At 44.5% G+C, this 18,804-nt stretch overlaps 2 protein-coding genes across 4 annotated transcripts in view; both read left to right on the top strand.

Annotated features, from left to right (window-relative positions):
• The window catches only part of shroom3 (shroom family member 3), a 65,298-nt gene extending 53,969 nt beyond the window's left edge, over window positions 1–11,329 (top strand). For all 3 annotated transcript variants that reach the window (XM_070989363.1, XM_070989362.1, XM_070989364.1), the window contains 9 exons: window positions 554–630; window positions 2,960–3,060; window positions 3,539–4,298; window positions 4,448–4,601; window positions 4,987–5,132; window positions 7,058–7,157; window positions 7,381–7,546; window positions 7,682–7,803; window positions 8,704–11,329. In XM_070989363.1, the coding sequence (XP_070845464.1) occupies window positions 554–630; window positions 2,960–3,060; window positions 3,539–4,298; window positions 4,448–4,601; window positions 4,987–5,132; window positions 7,058–7,157; window positions 7,381–7,546; window positions 7,682–7,803; window positions 8,704–9,108 (2,031 nt within the window). In that variant the 3' untranslated portion in view covers window positions 9,109–11,329. The remainder of the gene's footprint in view (window positions 1–553; window positions 631–2,959; window positions 3,061–3,538; window positions 4,299–4,447; window positions 4,602–4,986; window positions 5,133–7,057; window positions 7,158–7,380; window positions 7,547–7,681; window positions 7,804–8,703) is intronic.
• A 2,413-nt stretch (window positions 11,330–13,742) lies between these two features.
• On the top strand, window positions 13,743–17,757 carry LOC139348927 (ankyrin repeat domain-containing protein SOWAHB-like). Its single transcript, XM_070989349.1, has 5 exons — window positions 13,743–15,195; window positions 15,910–16,086; window positions 16,333–16,724; window positions 16,857–17,044; window positions 17,298–17,757. The coding sequence occupies exons 1-5, from the start codon at window positions 13,743–13,745 to the stop codon at window positions 17,755–17,757; spliced, it is 2,670 nt and encodes an 889-aa protein (XP_070845450.1).
• The last annotated feature ends 1,047 nt before the right edge of the window (window positions 17,758–18,804 follow it).

The following is an 18,804-nucleotide window of genomic DNA, read 5'->3' as shown; positions in this document are numbered from 1 at the left end:
AAATGATTAGCCGATCTTTATTTTGTGCACTGTCGCAGAACTCTCCATAATCTGTACCAAATTCTATATTTTTATAGATAAAGCATTACTTCACTTCACTTCATCTTCATTTATATACTACCATGACACCTATACTCTCACCTTAAAGGTGAGTTAAGTAGGAGAAAAAGATGGAGATATCAACAATGATTTTATTCTTTGCAGCTCATGTGCAATAATTACTCTTATGATAACTATCATATGTTACCCTTATTGAAGTATACAAATGTAGGTGATAATAAATCAAATTTGTCTTCACCACATGCAGTCAAATAGTTGTGTTGTGGTGTAGTAGAGAAAAAGAGGGTCTATGTTGAAAAGGCGCGGTGTAAATTCTCAGTATGCTGGGACAGATTTAGGTGGGAGTGAAGCTCTAATCATCCATCTGGAGCTGGAGATTGTGTCACTTTGATAAGATAAAATCACTGAATAAGTCCATAAGGAGAGGAGGAGAAGTAGTGGAATTATCTTCCTAAAGCAGCCGTAAAGACTGATCTTTGTCGGTGTGTTCCAGGACTTCCCTCCAGGTGACTTCAGGATGTTTGGTGTCTTCGCCTCTGTGCCTGGACACTGCTCTGTGGCTGAGGACAGGTATGTCACATCTGCATTCAGACCATGTGACCAAGTTTTTCCCTTTGTTTTCTTTCACCTGTCCTGCCCTGTCATCACATTTATCATGTCTGTCAGTTAAGTTCAGGAAACTTTCTTAGCATGTAACAAGTGCGCTTATACAAAACCCCTAAAAACGTCTTTGGCTGGAGGTTTGTTCAGCTGTCTGTCGTCTTTCCTCTTCTCTCATGTCGTTCTGTTCACTGTTCTGAAACAACTCATTTTAAATAGTTTGAGCAAGATGTCAGACAGCTGTTTGTTTCCTGCAGGAGAACTGAGGGATCATGGGAATTCAGATCATTTCTGTGCCGATATTTTAGCTCCATTCCATAATAGGCTGTTAACAGTCAGCCAGTGTGTGTGTGCTTTAGGCTCTGCTATTTTAAAACTGACTGTGGCCTTATGAGTCCATGTGCCCTGCTGCTGGCACGAGAGAGAGAGAGAGAGAGAGAGAGAACAGGAGGTAAGGAATGAGGACAAGTAAAGTGAAGGAAAGAAGGGGATGAAGAGAGAAGATGAAAAACTGGAGGAAAAAGAGAAGTGAAGGGGACGAATAGATGAAGGGAGGTGAAGGAGGGGAGCAGTTAAAAGACAGAGGTGGAGAAAGAGACAAGAGGGGCTGTACAGAGAGGAGAGGAGGAAAGTGGAAAGGAAACAAGGAGAGGAGATGAGGGATGGGAATAGTGAGGAGGAATGAGGGAGAAGGTGAGCAGGAAGGAGATGAAAGGGGAGGTTACAAGTTGGAGACCAAGAAGGGAGAGGAATAGAAGAGACTGCAAGGAGAAGGTGAAATACAGGAAGGGAAGGAAAAAAGAGAACGACAGAAGAAGGATGAAGTTTAGGAGAGGGAAGAGGGGGAGAAAAAGGAGGAGGAGGAAGGAGGCATGAAAGGGATATGTGAAAGGAAGAAAGGATGAGGGAAAAGTTACAAAGATTGAAAATGGAAAAGAGGAAGTAAAGGGAGAGAAGGGAGGAGAGTAGAGGAGACAGGAGATGCTGACAAGGAGGAGCAGAAGGAAAGATAGGGAGAGAATGGAGGAGGTAAAAAGAGGAACAGTTGTGGAGAGGTAGGGAGGGACAGGTTGGATGTAAAGAAGGTGGAAAAGGTGGAACAACTGAGGAAAAGAAAGAAAATGTGAGGAGGTAAACACAGAGGAGAGGAGGGAGGGCAGAGGAAAGAGGGAGGACAGAGAGAGGAGAAAGAGGACAAGAAGGTGGGGAGGAGGAAAGGAAAAGAGGTGAAAGGGGGAAGGTGGGAGGAAAAAGATAGGGAGAATGGGGTGAAGGATGGAGATGAATGGATGAATGGATGAATGAATGAATGAAGTAAAATCATCTTGATTTTCTCTCCTCTTTGCTCTCATTTCACAGTGTTCAGTTCAAATCACAGCTTTTATGAAATAACTTTCGTTTTCACAGATTCACATCTTTATTTTTGTTCTTCAAATGGTCCAAAATTAAATTCCACCAGCTTTACAACAGACTTTCTGAAAGTTCCTGGGGAGGAAGGAGGGAGTTTTCCTTGGTATGAAAGGAGGAGAAGAGGGGAAGAGGGGACCTGGCAGTTAAAGATAGGTGAGAGGTGATTGAGAGGCGAGGAAGAGGAGGGAGGAAGGTAAGAAAGGGGACTAAGGAGTCAATGGCTCAGATGACAGGAAAGACAGGAGAAGGACTGAAGAGGAGTGGAAGAGTTCAGAAGAGTTCAATAGGAGGAGGAGTGAAGAAGAGGAGTTTAATGAGGGATGAACTGAGGAATTTTAGGAAGCAGAGAAAACTCCCTGGCACAGCGACAGAAAAATAAACAACATACCAGCTCTGGTCCTCAGGGATTTATTAACTTAAAACTCTTAAATATGTTTGCTCTCAGAATGTGAAGGTCAGGGGTCCCCTCAGGAATTCTCTGTGCTTGTCTGGTGTCTGAATGTGACCAGGAACATGAATGCACCACTCCTGCTTACAGAGCATTGGCCTTTAAAAATCAGCTCATACCATCTGAAATTTTAACGATCCCTGTGATTAACTGGACAAGTTGATGACATTTCTAATGCAGGACACAGCGCCCTCTACAGACTGTACTGTTTATTTCAGCTGCAAAATGAAGGAGACGGGAAAACAAACTGTTGGTTTAGCTCCTCTTAGAGGCTGAGTCTGTCCTGGTGGTGTCTACCTTACCTCCACCTCCGTAATTACTACGGTCTGAAAAGTGGCCGTAGTTACATGAAGCTAAGCGAACATTAGAATTATCTGAATATCTGTCTGTTGACACGTTCCTCCCTTTCCTCAGTTCTTTCTTCATCTGTCTGTCTCTCAGACCTGCAGACATCCAGGCATCAGGGAGCCTCATCTCTCCTCAACACACCTGGAACAGTCTGAACACCGTCCAGCCTGCAGGACCTTCGCAAAGTGACCAAAGTAAGAAAAACATGTTCAAACCCACACAGCTATCAAACATGTGGCCTCCTCTTAGCTCCATGAAAGAAAGCACATGCACACTACTTAATGCTTCAACCAGCAAATATTTTTTCCTTATCTGGCTGTTTCATTTGATTCTTCATCAGCTGCAAGGAGAAGCCAGTCAAGGATGAGAATTAAAAATAAATAAATCTACTTGCTTACAAGAATTTGCTGTGAAAACAAAAGCTAAAAAAAGCTGAAATCTGCTTGTGACGCGGAGCATTGAGGTTAAAAGTTAAAGCCTTTATTGGGGACAGTATTAGCATGGTTTGAAAAGCAAACAGTCTTCACCTTTTGCACTTTAGCTGGTTATCAGCCTAGCTCCAACTCTGATCCAGCTGTTGATGTTAGGATGCATTAACACCTCTTTAATTTCTTAAAAGTTGACTTTGTTTAGTCACTGTACCTCTGACCCTTACTCCTGTTCTGATTATAGACCCATGCTCCTCCCGCACTCCTGTCACTCGCAGGGAGCGACAGAGGAACAGCGAGCGGCAGCGAGCCAACAGCACCTCCACCTTGGCGGCTTCTGTTGGCCTTCCCTGCCCTTTCTCCCCATCAGGGACACAGGGCGGAGGTAGCACTGAGTGGCAGGCTAGCGAGCGGCTCAGCCAAGCCAACATGGTTGCCATCACCTTCCCAGGCATCCAGGAAAGTGGCACGGGTGATGGCGTTAGCACTACTGGTTACAGTGAAACCCTGGTGATGGACAGACAGACGAGACACAGTTTGAGTGACGCCAGGATATTAGAAGACTCTGCAAATGACACATATAGAGGGAGAGCCTTCAGTTTAGAGATGAGAGGAGGCCATTCAACAGACAATACCAAAAGAGCTTCACCAGTGACGCCAACGCCACTGCATTTCCAGATTGCAGCCCCACCAAACAGGAAGGACAGCGGGAGCACCACTCCATCTCCTCCGCCATCTTCCCATCCGTCCACTCAGCAGCACCTGTCCTCACTGCGAATCTCTGAGTCCAGCCTCTTCAGCTCCATCGACCAGCAGCAACCAGCAGAAACAGGCCTATCACAGGAGGACTTTGATGAGGTCTTCTTCCAAAATCCTGCCCCTCCTTCACCTCCTCCGCCAATCAAAGAGACAAGCATCATGGAGGACTTCCCTCCTCCTCCTCCTCCTTCTCCTCCTCCTCCCCTCAAGTTGGAGCAGGAAGCTGGACACCAGACTGTGGCAAGGTTTGTTATAAATTGTATTCACACTTACACTTGAATTGAAATATTATCATTGTGGACTTATACCAGCTCCATCATCCCAACCAGTAAGTCATCCTCCACTCAAATCCAATGTGTCCTTCTTCATCCGTCTTTCCTTCGCCTGTATCCAGCTCCATTCCTTCCCTGAAGCCACAGCCCTCCATCATCACTTCCATCACCACATCCACTACAACCGAGGACAGCCTAGGTCTTGAGTACCAGCCCCTGCCCAAGAGGGAAAAGACATCTGAGGAGCTCCGAGTGGAGGCACTGGCCAGGCAGCTGGTGAGTCCCTGGAGTCAGCATTTACCTTTAATAAATGTAGCTGGACGTAGTTTTGTCTTTACCTTTGTCAGTGTACCTTTGTAATTCTGACTGTGCCGTTATTACTGTTCTGACTCTTGTCTTTGTCATCATGTGCAGTTCAGACGATAGATATCATAACTTGTTCTGACTTTGTCATTGTACCCAGTTCTCACTGTGCCTTTGTTCTCAATAGTCCTGACTCTATCTTTGTCATCTTACCTTCTTCTGATTCCATAGCATTGCTTTTTAGTCTACCACAGTCAGAGTACCTACCTTTCGTCATACCAAGCTCCAACTGTTACCAGTTATGACTCCTCCTTCGTTGTCGTACATAGTTTGAGTCTTCCTTTTTCATGGTGCACAGGTGTTGCAGGACAGCTCTCTGGCACCCCTCTTGGACACATGGGGGGGTAAATCCACAGTGGAGCTAATGGAGGAGATCTTTCCAAACAGCAGATTGGTTGGTGAATCAGCATGGCAGCACAGGGGCAGTGGCCAATTGCATGACAGGTAATTCTGACATAATTTGAATATTCACATTTTTGGTGATGTTTTAAATACACTAAGAGACAGAGTTTTAGTGTCAGCATAAGACTCTTCCTTTCCTTTTTTTTTTTACGAGTATTTTCATTTATTTTGCTAAAAAATCTAAATAAAATGGAGAGTTTAAACAGCTTTTCAATAAAATAATCTTTGCAGTCTTGGTTAACCATGCTTAACCAACACTGGAATGCACTGAGCATCACAGACTGATGATGTAGTTTAAAGCTGGAGGAGGATCAATGTGAATTCCCTTTAAAGTCCTTTATGTAACACACGGATAAAGACCGTCATGTTGAGTGTGTTTATGCAGCCATGAGACCAAAATTGCAGAAAGTGAACTTATGTAAGTGAGGGATGAGATGAGCACTGGAGGAAAAGGACTTCCCGTAAACCAGCATTTGTCACTCTTGCTGTGTTTGCTGACAGCCTCCTTCTCCTATCTGCTGCTGACACAGAGAACAAACATCACAAACCTCTGCTGTCTGCACGTTGTGGCCTTTAAAGTCAGTGACATCCTGACAGTGTTTTGGTTTGCTGGTGAACATGATGTTCAGGGAATGGAATGTTTCCTCACTGAAGACAAACACCCACTTATTTAGAGGTCTGATTTCTCTGTTGTGCGTGGTCAAGTCAAGAGTCGCAGGAGGGTTGTGTTTTTGCGTTGACCTTTGACCTTGGTGAAACCTGCTGAACTTGCATCCTGTAGCTGCACTGTTTTCTTGTATTACTGTTGCTGCTGATTTTGTTAAATTAGTGTTTGCATGTAGTGCTTAGTGTATTACCTGTTTCCAGAAATCAAATATATTGTTGGTTCAGAAAAAAAAGAAACTCAGTCTTGAAGATCATGAAGCAAAATACTGTATGGTTTTGTGGCTTTGCTGCCAGTTTTGGCAGGTACTACATTAGATTAAACCTTGGATGTTGCTGGACAGCTAGCAAGCTGTGTACAAAAGATGATACCCCTATTTTTAATCTCTATTTGGTCGATTACTTCTCCAGCCAGAGAATAAACAACACCAGATCTAATGGAACTACTGGAGGTCTGGAGCCAGGTTAGACAGGCTGGGCATTGTCAGCCAGGACAGGAGAAAACCAGACAAACCTGATCAATATGTCTCAACAACTGCATGTGGAGAGAGTCCAACCACAGCAACTGTTTCTGTAAACTTCAATTCAATTCAGTATTCCTTTATTAGTCCCACGAGGGGAAATTCCAAATTCATGACGCAGATGGATCATAAAAGAAATGTGGATTAACAAAAAAAAAAAGAACATCCTGATCTGAGCTGTAAAACTGGTGTCAATGTAAATCAATCATAAATGCATCAGCGTCTACTGTGAAAGGCTGAAGTCTTGGTTTGGAGGACAGATTTGAGAGATGACTTCCTGCAGTCTAGACAGCTGGACAACACTGTCACCTAGTGGCCAGAGTTGGTATAGACAAATGGACTTGACCAGAATCTTCAGCTTTTTGCCTTATTTCAGATTTTGTCATTAACTGAATATTTTAAAAGTATGAAAAGGTTAGAGGCTGCACTTACTGTGTATTGAAGTAGACATTATATAATATTAAAGAGGAAATAGCATGAAACATGATAAACAAGATAAAAATGGAGAAAATCTATTATTAAATCTGTCTATTATCTCTATATTGATATTTTATTATCTTTTTGGTGTTTTTTTCCCCATTTTTGCTTGGTGTCTTGAGTTCTTTTTCTGTTCATTTGTTTTTTGTTTCTTTCTATCTTTTCCCTTTTCTGTTCTTTTCATTTTGTTCATTATTTTGCCCTTCATTGTTTTCTCTCTTTCTTCTTTTGTTTGCTATCTCTTTCTTTCCACAAACTATTTTAAATTGAAACGTAGGTTTTTAAATAGTGTTGTTTTATTCCTAGGATTCAAGATGGCGTCAGTGATCCTGCTCAGAGCACAGCAATGCATCAACAGGAAGAGACCAATCTGGATGAAGATGAGAAAGACCTAAACACCACCAAGGTAAAACACCTTTTACTCATTTTATTATTAGTAGTAGTAGCAGTAGTAGTAACTTTATTTTTAGAGACTTTTTGTATATAATATACATTTATATGTATGATTTAGACAATAACTCGTCTTCTGCTGCTGCCCCTCCATCTTCTGATTCAGTAGTTTCACTTAAACTTCACAGCAGTAATGTGAAGCTCCTGAGTATTCGTGTGTTTCTCGCTCTGTCTCCTAGGTGGAGCTGTGTGAGGCTCTGAGGCGCAGCGTGGCGGCTTTGCGACAGGAGAAGGAGGCGCTGTGTGAGGAGCAGAGATGTCACCAGGCGCTGGGGGCAAGCGTCGAAACACTGGTGCAGGAACGCCTCAAAACCAACGAGAGGGACAAGTACAGCATGTTCATTGGTACGCCATCTGCCCGTCACTGTAGGAAGAAACAATATAGTGATCTTTTTTTCAATAGCTAGATCCCGTTGGGCTCTGCTGATGCTCCTGTAGTGTGTGAAGAAGACTGAGATGCTGACTGTGTTGTGTTTGCAGGAGACCTGGAGAAGATTGTGAACCTGCTGCTGTCTCTGTGCAGCAGGATGTCGAGGATCGACAGGTCTCTGCTGGCTCTGGAGAGAGGGGAGCTGACGCAGGAGGACATAGCAGGGGAGAGGGTGAGACAGGACAGGATCTACCTGTCTGACAGTCTGTTAACCATGTGCCTATGCACCTGCCTGACCATCTGTATTCTGTTTGCACCCTTCTCATGTTAACTGGGTTTTAGATCCCCTGTGACTTTAATAACTGCAGGTCATTTGTGTTTCTGATCCCATTCAAATCTGCTATGTCTATAATACATAAAGCATTATATGTAATATAAACATTCTGTAATGAGAGCTCTGAGAGCATTTTGGGCCAAAGTTAAGAGGTTCATCTAGATGCTCATGTAACATGGAAGTCCACACACAGAATGAATGATCTCAAACCAATGAAAAGATCATGGAACAAGTCTGTCTGTGTTAATGTTTGCTGTATCTTCCTTTCTGTGCATCACAGTGTTGAAACATTTAAATGAGCTCACTGATCAAATATTAACTTTCATACACTGCTGCTTTGTCCTCAGTGAGGATGTCAGATAATCTGATATCACACCATATGTTCATATTATTAAAAAAAGCTGTCAATCATTTAGGACTAACTACAACAACAGAATTATTAGTTTAGAGAAACACCATCTACATGGAGATGATGCGGCTTGGACACATCGTCAGTGAAGAACCTGTGATCATTGGGTGTTTTGGGTCTTTGATCATCAGACACCTTCACGTGGGTGAAACTGAAACTGAAGCAGCCAAATGGAATTCAGCCTTATTTACACACTTACACTTTCACACTTTCCCACATGTCAAAATGTCTTTTGTGTAAAATGTCTATTTTGCCGATCCATCCTGGAACCACACTGCTGGTGTTGCTTCATGGTTGTAGTTTCCATGTGGATGTTGACATGAACAGTATTAGCAATAAACGACATTGTGTATGAGCTGATAGATGTTTTGTTGTCTGCTCCTCTTCAGGACTCCCTCCAGCACAAACGCTCTCTGCTCCTCAGTCAAACTGATGACGCTCGTGAGCTGAAGGAGAACTTGGACCGGCGGCAGCGTGTGGTCCAGGTCATCCTGTCCGGCTACCTCACTGAACCACAGCTCCAGGACTACCGCCGATTTGTCAGCACCAAACCCTCCCTTCTGATTCGCCAGCGCCATCTTGACGACCTCATACGGCAGGGGGAGGGACAGCTGACGCGATTGGCTGAGAGCCTACCGCAGGAGCTGGTAGAGGCTCAGGGTTTGTCAAGAGCGTGTCTGTTCTCGTCATCAAGCCCCGCCCCCTGCTCCTCTCCTTACCCCCCACTGCTTCCACCCACTGGGATTCCAGGCCCCGCCCACTCAGTCAGGTCCACCACTGTGACATCACTGTGATGTCATAGACAGGCCATTATTACAAGTGGCAGTGAAGGGAGGGAAATCAAGAAGAGACAAGTGACTCCCTAAAAACTCATCTGGAGCTCGAGTGATGCTCTAAATTGAAGGAACTTTACATGAAGGAAGAGCGAGCCTGAAACAGGCTCTGCTCACACTGAAACAACTATGCAGACTTCACACACGAAGAAGAAAAGCCTTTAATGTGCCTCATTCTATTAACACCCAACTGTACGTTATACTTCACCTCAGCATCAGCAATCGGCTCTGCGTGGGCTGAACTGACTGCTGCCAACATCTGGAATCACCCTCTGCTCTGAACGGTGGTTTTAAAGGCCGTCAAGTGTTTTCAGGTTGGAAGTTCATTAAATACTTCAAAGGACAACTCCAGTGTTACAGTAAAGACAAGAGCAGCGTCTTAACGCTGCAAATGTAAAAATCGGCTCTCTGTATTTAATTTTCCAGGTAGATTTGAAACCCCTGCATTTCCAAAATATTAAGACCCTCCTTCTTCACGGCAGCTCTGGCCCTGCATTCACCAACAACACGAGTGCTCTTCGGCTGGAGGAGCCTGAGAGGTTTCAGAAAACTGACCATAATCCTGGTACAGACTGGTTACACAGCAGCCTGAATTAATAGTAAGATGACAGAAAATTAGCACTGCTGGCATAACGATACAGATGGTGCTTTCAGGAACCTCCAGGAATTCTTTATTTCTAATGACAAGACAAAGTGAGCAAGTCTTGGTTATCTCCCAAAGACAAAATACAATCACTTTTAAAGTAAAACATGATTTTGTCATCTTCAGATTTTCACAAGGCCTGCTCAGCTTTTCGCACATGTATAGTCAACCTACATGAATAAATGAACACCAAAATTAGAGTGACACTGTTTTTCTTTTACTGCTATGAGAAGAATCCAAACTTTGAGATAATCAGAATCAGTGCACCTGAAGGGTGACTGCTTCAGGACAACTGTTCTGATCACTGGCATATGATACTGTAACACTACTACTGTCACTACTGTCTGTATGTCTGGAGCTTGTAGCACTTTTTAACAGTTTGACTACTGTTTGCAGCAGATTTTACACTGAATGATACACATTGTTCTACTTATGCCTCTTTAAAGGTGGATGTGATAAAACAGTTTATGTCAAAAATGGAAGAAAAGTCAGATTCCAAAGATTTTCACAGGATGAAATGAGTGCAGACATCAACCTGGTTCAGTTTGGTCCAAAAAGCGACATTTTTTTTTCATCCCATTGTTCAAAGTTTCAGCATTTTACTACACAACTGCGACCATTAGCTAACTTTAGAAGTCATGTTTGGATTTTTTAAAATGAATCTGTCAGATGTTAAGTCCACAGAATGTCAAGAAGAACAACAAATACCAAAAGATCAATTTAAATTGCCTGATGAATTAAACTGACTGGTTGTTTTATTATGGTTAAATGTCTTGATCGATTTTGGATGCAGACAAACCTCCTTCCCAGTAACAAACTGTCTCACTATGGACAGGATGCACATGTGATCACTGCTCACCTTTACGAGTTTATTTATGTTGAAATCAGAACTCCAGTCAAGAAAATAGCAACATTACAATAAAAAAAATACTGAGGAATTAAAAAGAAATGTAAAATGTTGCATCACTGTCTTTTCTTTTACTCCATTAAGTCACAATAAGAAAATATCCTCATCATTATCACAGTATGTTGTGAGATGATGTGAACTGATTCACAGAGCACGTTCTTCCTCTTTTGGAACAATTTCTCCACCTGCCAATGAAGGCTCATCTGTGGACTCCTATGGCACAATGAGCATCAATCACACAGAATCAATATTTATTGTGTAATGAACAGCGTCTGCATTGTGCGGAATCTAAAGTACAGAGGATTTCCAATCACTGAAGTCCTGATCAGTGGATGTTTTTACCAGTTTCCACTCTGAACTGTTTTATTTTACACCTACAGTACATGTTTCATTTGACTCTTAGTTTTTAGAGCACCTTTTAATATTCTCACTTTGTCATATTCTCCAAACATTACAGCACACAGTCTGCCTTATGTCCTCATCAATAACCCAGATTTTACTGTTTAATACTGTTTGTTTGTTTGTTTGTTTGTTTTTGTTATTTGCAGAGGCACAACAGAATATCTCAGACATTTTTTTTGGTTTATCATTGAATGAAATTCAATGTTTGTTTTATGTAAGAAGATTGATTAAATAACAGCTCCTGGTTTTTTGCAAAATAAATGTATTTTGTAAATGATTTCATGTCCTCTTTATGTTGTCCCGCATAGACACACACACACACACACACACACACACACACACACACACACACACACACATTTTAAATACTTCTACTATGACACATTACATACAATACAATGAGCAATTGTCAGTTCATCCTCAAGATTATATAGTATAGTCTGATTAAACTGGAGACTATGGATCAAACAGTGGAGCAAATGACAGTGTGCGATGTGAAAATGGTCTTTTCACAGTGATAAAACCACAGAATTATTACTGCAGTTCCCTTCAGCTCTCCTGAGATTAAAATGTCTTTTAGCTCTTTGTTTTTTTATGTAGCTGTCCAGCCCACAACCAAATAGCAGATAGAGTTATCAGCTAGCTGGTCAACATAGTGGAGCATTTAACAACTAAAAGGAAAGACATTTCCCTCAGGAGTGTGTAGAAGGGAGGTGGAAACCAAAAATAAATTAGAAACCAAAAAATAAAAGTGACTCGATGTAAAGAAGCCACATGATGCTCATTTTCAGGTCCGTGCCTTTTTTAGGTGTCGACTGGAATAGGTTAACATGTTTTTATGTCTTTGTATTTATGTTCACATAACAACAAGCTAACGCTAGCTGAGCTAGCACTGTAGCATAAACACAAATTCAAACAATGCTTAACCTTCACATAGTTTTTTGGGCGTAGCCACATAAGCTGCACAACATGCTAGCATTAAGTTAAACAGGCTAACAAAAATAATTTTTAAAAAAAGGTGGAAAAGCTTCCAGGTTTGAAGTCTGGTCACAGACGGTCTGTATCGATCCATCCTTAGCTTGTGCAGTTATTGGGCCTCGCTGACAAAACAGTCCAACAGTCTGTAATGTTAAAATGGATATACAGTTTTCCAAGTTAATCCATTGTGTCTATCCTTTGATGATGGGAGTAGATGGTTTTTGGTCATTTCTGATTGATGGTATTTTCCACTAAAATGTCGCCATACGAGTGGCATTTTTCTTTGTCTTAGTGTGTTTTTGTGTTTTTCTCATGTTCCTTTGTCTTGACCCCTCTATCACACTGTTTCTGCTTTTGATGCTTTTGTAATACTTGCTGGCTGTAAACAATTAATTTCCCCAGTGTGGGATCAATAAAGTCTTATCTTACAGAATTTTGAAATTGACATTCCAGTTTACCTCCACCCAAAAGACAGGGGACACTCTTTCAAGGATGGATCAAGGAGGATGTAATATGTTTTGGACAGGGAGGACAGATGGTTTGAAAGAGAAGTGAAGGAGGCCATTTATGTAAAAATAGAGAAACCATCCCTCAGCAGAGGAGGAGGTCTACGACACCACTTATCCCCCACCTACAACACAAAAAAAAACAAATAACACATTCATAATATGGCCTCTTTAAATCCATGGGGTCCACAAGACGCCACCAAATAAATGACGCCGTAGCGCTCTGTCTGCTGGATATGTAAATAAGCAACTGTTTGCTCACAGGTTCAACATATCAAATGAAGTTTGTCAGTGTTGTGTTTCCAGCTTGTTTCCTGCAGCCCTAAGGACTCAAAAAACAGCTGTGGTTCATTTCTCTATTCAGCAATACATTTTAGAATAACAATGGATCAAATGGCTCTGTGTATGAGGAATGATTTGCAATAAAACCATAGTAATATTATTAAAACTGTAATTTGTTGTTCAACAAGCATGTATTATGGTGGAATCATTTTGAAAATGCATTTTCAAGAGAATTAGGGACCATTTTCTCGTATGGCTGATTTGCTATTGATTTGGTTAACCATATCAATGACATTTAAGTTTCAACTTTAATCATTGGTGCTTCTTAAATGTCGCCACAGAATAGAAATCTCCCCAGGCTGCTGGCTGTGGACTTTTTTCACTTGTAAAATAGTTTATTTTGTTTTTTATGGGCCTGTTAAATACATCCCTGATTCCAAGAGAGCTGGGACACTGTAAAACAAAACACAGAATGAGATCATTTGCTGATCTTTTGGACATACAGGCTGCTCAGCTGAAGACTGCAAAGACTTCATCACCTCATCATCAGACAGCATTCGAGCTCAGCTGCTTCAGAGACATTTGCAAAAGTTTTTATGTCTAAAAAAAACTCACAAATCAAAAATATTTGATTTATAGTTCCTTGATGATTCATATTCAATCATTGCACCATGATGATGTCTCCATCCAGCTCCTGTAACAGTCAAAGTGTAACAGCAGCATTAACAATGTCTGTCTGTCCATCAGTCAGGCACATCCGGGTTACCTGCAGGAATGCAGCAGGTGAGGCGGGACTTTCTTCCTGTCTGACAGAAACAACTCACCGACCTTTGAGCCCAGCAGGGCGAGGAAGAAAGCAAATCCAGGGAAGAGCAGAATGGCCACAGACCTCAGTCAGGACACGGTGTTACATTTCATCCAGAGCAGCGGCGGCTCGGTGAAAAACGCGGACCTGCTTCTGCACTTCAGAAACTTTATTCGGGACCATGCAGACCGGGAAAGGAACCGGGAGCACTTCAAAAAGTTTGTCAACTCCGTGGCCACAGTCCAGCAGGTCGACGGCGTCTCTTACGTCGTTCTCAGGAGGAAATTCAGAAGACATGACCCCGGCGGCGGTGAAGGGGGCTCCTCCGGGCCGCTGCGGCCGCGGAAGAACCCCGAGCCCTCCGCGGAGAACGCCAAGCTGAGCCCGGCTGAGCCCGCAGAGAAGCGTCGGTACAAGCCTCCGCTGAGGGAGGTGGCAGCACCCGCCCCGCCGGGAGGAACCACCGGGAAAACATTCCTACCAGCGGCTGGGATCGTGCTCAACAACAACAACAACAACGTGGAAACAAATCTGAACCTGAAACAGAAACGGCAACAGGTAACCAGCTCACCGGAAGTTTCTGATAGACCATCAGCTGCTCAGGTGATCAGTCAGATCTCAGAGAAAACAGAAATGAAGGCCCCCAGTCTGTCTCAGCCTCCTGCTCAGCATCACAGGGTGGGCTTCGAGCTGCCTCCAGGGATCCCACCAGTGGTGGCTGCAGTCAGACACCATGGACAAACCAGCCAGCCGGTCCCAGAACCCCTGAGAGAGAGGCAGGCCTGTGTGCAACCTGGAGGAGCTCTTCATCAGGAGCCTCCTCTGCATCACGTTCAGTCTCAGCTTGCCCCACGCCGCATCAGACACAGGCAGAGCTACAAATCTGCCGTCTCTTGTGATGAAGATGAGGAGGAGGAGGAGGAGGAGGAGGAGATGGTCCCGACGAGGCCAGTTTCAGCTGGAGGAACGCGACCCATGAATGCCTCGCTTGGAGACATGGAGAGGACCGTCTCTGCCTCCTCGCCATGCATCACAGACCCACCTGTACCCTCTGTAGCCTCCTCCTCCTCTTCATCAGGAAGGAAGCCTCCAAAGATTTTCATTGAGACTGTGAAAGAGCAAACGCTGCCCCCAGGTGACCCAGGCAGGACCTGGGAGTCAGAGGTCAGGCAGAGAGGACAGTGGACCAAGCCTGGCCTGGACCCTGGATCTGTTCCAGGAGGGTTGATGTCCAGCAGACGCAGCCTGCCTTTGGAGGCAGAGCGCTTCACGCCATCTCCAGACCGAGCCACAGAGGTGGCACCTCATCGGGACGTCCACATGGACTGCAGATACTCGCAGGCTGCAGGTGTCCAGCAGGAGCCCGGGCAGGGTCTGGATCAGAGCCAGAGGCTGCGGCTGTCATCTAGCCACAGTAGCATCTTCTCCCCGTCATCTGACGCCGGCCCCTCCAGCAGTGATTGGCAGCCATCAGGCTCCCCCAGAGCATGGGCGGACGGCTTTGAGGATCTGCAGGCCAGAACAGGTACTGCAATGATAATCTATATTCACTGTCAACAACTGTCGTCAAAAGAGCAAAACCAGTAATGAAATGATCCTACTAACAAGTATTTTATGTGTATCCAAAGCCTGATACACGTTCTTCCTCTGTGTCATCGGACTCCATTGTTGCGCTGACAGGGTCTCTCAAGACCATGAATACATGCTCTGTACTTTATTTTGACTCAATTCCACACACACCCTCCTGCTGCCTTAAAAACGCATGAGAGCGGCAACTGTGGATTAATCCTATAAACTACAGTGTCCAGCTGTTGAGCCAACACCTCAAATATTAAATGTGGTGTAAACACACGCAATGATACAAGAAGTTTAACTGAATAGAATACAGCCGAATTCACCAATTTGTATCTGATCAAAGAAAAAACAGACAAGATTGTGAACCTGACCTGAAAAGTTTTTTATTATAGGTTGACACCATCATGAAAAAGTGCTTACAAATGTAAACTTTTTTGTATCTCATTCACATTCTATCCAAAAACAAGCAACTTCCCTTTCCCTTTTGTCTGGTGTTTGCTTTTTAATTTTGACAGCAGTAAATTGTCTTTCTATCTTTTTTGGTTAACATACTTAAGCACTATCAGGAGACAGAATCTGTGAATGGAAACACTGAAAAGAAAAGCAAATGTAGATGTAGAGAGAGCAGAAAATAGACGTCCTTCTAATCCCTCTTTGTCAACAGGTAATGCTCGGGGTGGGTCGAGCATTGAAGTACTCCAGCAGGCCAGAGGGACCAAGTTTGAGTCTACGACGCATCATGCCAGCAGTAAAATCACAGCGCCTTGGCATCACTCTACAGGCCATCTCCTTGAAGACCAGGAGCCCGCAGCTCTGGTGCTGCAGTGGAACCGCTCCACAGGTCAGTTTATTGGACTTCACCAAAGAACTAAAAGAGTTTTTTTTCTGAACCTTTACATGGTGGAACCGAAAGGTCACATGTCTGTTTGTCGTACTGAAATCAACGGACAGGAAAGCCCGCCCAGGTGAAGCAGTGAAGCAGGTGTGCAGAGGAGATGGAAGAAGACAGGGTTTGAACTATGGCTGTGTGTTGAGATGACGTGTCGTAGCACGCAGCCTGTTTAAAGACCTTCACTTCACCCCACAGGTGATCTATATGATGACCGCGAGCAGGCAGAGTCAAGCGAGGGCTCCATCTCTACACCGCCACTGCGACAGCGCCCGGCGGTCACCAGGCAGTTCAGCAGCCAGATGAGGAACAGGATGTGCCGCAGCCTGGGAGCCAACCTCGACCAGCTTCTCCAGGAGGAGGGGAAGGGAGGAGGAAGTGAGGCGGCCCGTCTGAACCGCCTCCACCTCATCTCCTCCTCACTCAGCCTTCGCTACAACCTGTCGTCCTCCTCGCTGTCGTCCTGTTCCACGCCACCTCGCTGCAACAGCCTTGCCGACCTGGACGAGGGGATGGAGGGGAAAGGAGGGAGGAGGAGCCTCCCCGCTGCCTCCTCCTCCACTGCTCATCATGAAGGCTCCAGTAGGCAGGTGAGATTTAACAATGTCCCATTCAAACCTGCTGGACTCTCTTGTATGTATATGTAGTAGAAAGTATAAAAAGGTTATACTCAAAATACTGTCTTTGTCATTACCAAACCTTGCATGTGTTCTTGTCATCAGTCAGTGGTTCCTCTGGAGCCCAAGGAGCACACCTGGCTGGTGAAGGGGGCCGCGGGTGCCTGGCCCGACATCTACTCCCTGTTCAGAGAGGACTCGTCCCTGCTCAACAGACGAGACTTCATCTCCGGCTTCACCGTGCTGCACTGGATCGCCAAACATGGCGATCACAGAGTCCTCAACACGTTATGGTACACAGCTCGCTGTTAGCTTTGTCAGGTTTTTACTCCTGTAAAACAGGAAGGTCCGGTTTATATAGAATTTCTTATTTTGATTGAGCAGAAAAAAAAGACCTTAACAAGTTTGTTTATAACATCAAAATGTAGTCGAAGAAGTTTTATTACGTTAGCTTGTGAAACTCATTTGTTCCATCAAAGGCAGTTATAATTAAAGATACTTTACTGTGGCCTGGCGCTGATCTGCTCTCTCTGGCTGTGGTTTCAGGTACGGAGTTCAAAAGGCTGGTTTGACCTTTGACATAAACGCCAGGTCAGCATGCGGCTACACGCCTCTCCACATCGCCGCCATCCATGGCCACAAGAACATAATGCGGTTGCTGGTTAAAAATTTCAACGCTGACGTGAGGCTGAGGGACACAGCGGGGAAGAAGCCTTGGCAGTACCTGAGCAGCACCATGTCGCCAGAAGTCTTCCAGCTGCTGGGAGCGCCACCGCGGGCTGCTGGGAAAAGAGAGGGAGGAGTCGGGAGGCTAGACCTCGGCTCCAAATCGGAACCGCGTCGCCGCCACCGTCGGCGGCATCACCTCTCCTCAGCTTCCTCAGGAGAGAGGCCGCTGACCATTTCAGGCACGACGAAGGTCAAAAGGTCATCGTCGATCGCTGCGTTCCTCAAACACAAGTCGCTGCATCGGTTTCACGGACACCACTCTGACTCCTCCATTTAAAAAGCTCAGCTGATGGATGAAGTTGGATTTTGTTTGAAGAGTTCTGAAACCTGGTTGGTTTTAATGATATGTCACTCACTGGCAGATACCTCCCACAGGTATGTACTGGTTCTTGACACTGACAGCCCCCTGCACTTTCACACCAGTGATCTATTGTTCCACACCATGGGAAGACAGGGGAAGACTCGTCCCCGCTCAACAGATGAGACTTCATGTCCGGCTTCACCGTGCTGCACCGGATTGCCAAACATTGCGACCACAGAGTCCTCAGCACTTTATGGTACGCAGCCAGCTGTTAGCTTTGTCAGGTTTATACTCCTGGAAAACAGGAAGGTCTGGTTCACATGGCGTTCTGAAAGTGGTTTCACTCCAAGAAGAAATGGCTGGAATAGCACAGAGCTTACTGGGCTGTAATTAATGAAAAAATGACTGGCTGATAATCCACTGACACAGCCCCCTGCACTCTCACGCCTGTAGTTCTGTCCATTTAGTGCACACCACGGGAAGAAAATGATATGATGTTGCCTTTTTAATCTGGTGGGTTTGTGTTCACATTGAGTTGTTGTGAACAAGCCGAGAACTGTAAACATGAGGTTCAGACTGACAGTCATTGATTGGCGAGTATAATAAGAGATTAATGCAGCATGACGAGTGACGTGCTGCATTATTTGCGTGGTGAAATCCAAGTCTGACAGCTGGTTACGCTGCACGTCAATGCTTCTCATGTGTGTGGACTGCCAAAGCACACAGAGTAGCAAACAAAGACCGCAGTTTGAATTGCTTTTGACTGTCGTGATCAGGGCAGATTGCGTCGCTCATTCAGATGTGTGTTACCACACATCTGTTACTGGGCTGGTGTGAAAGCTGTCACATGAACTGGGCAAATACATCATTGTTTTAACTGATCAAGATAGGCATGAGAGCTCCTAAAGTGGTAAATGCCATGTCAGTGTTGAACCACTGGCATTAAGAAAAAAGACTGACCGTTTGACCTTTCAGTGGCCGGCGGTGTCGCTGGACGTTTACTGCAACATTCCAACACATACT

This window comes from Chaetodon trifascialis, chromosome 20 (genome assembly GCF_039877785.1).
Source record: "Chaetodon trifascialis isolate fChaTrf1 chromosome 20, fChaTrf1.hap1, whole genome shotgun sequence".
NCBI classification, from domain to species: domain Eukaryota; kingdom Metazoa; phylum Chordata; class Actinopteri; order Chaetodontiformes; family Chaetodontidae; genus Chaetodon; species Chaetodon trifascialis.
This window is presented reverse-complemented; position numbering and strand designations above follow the sequence as displayed.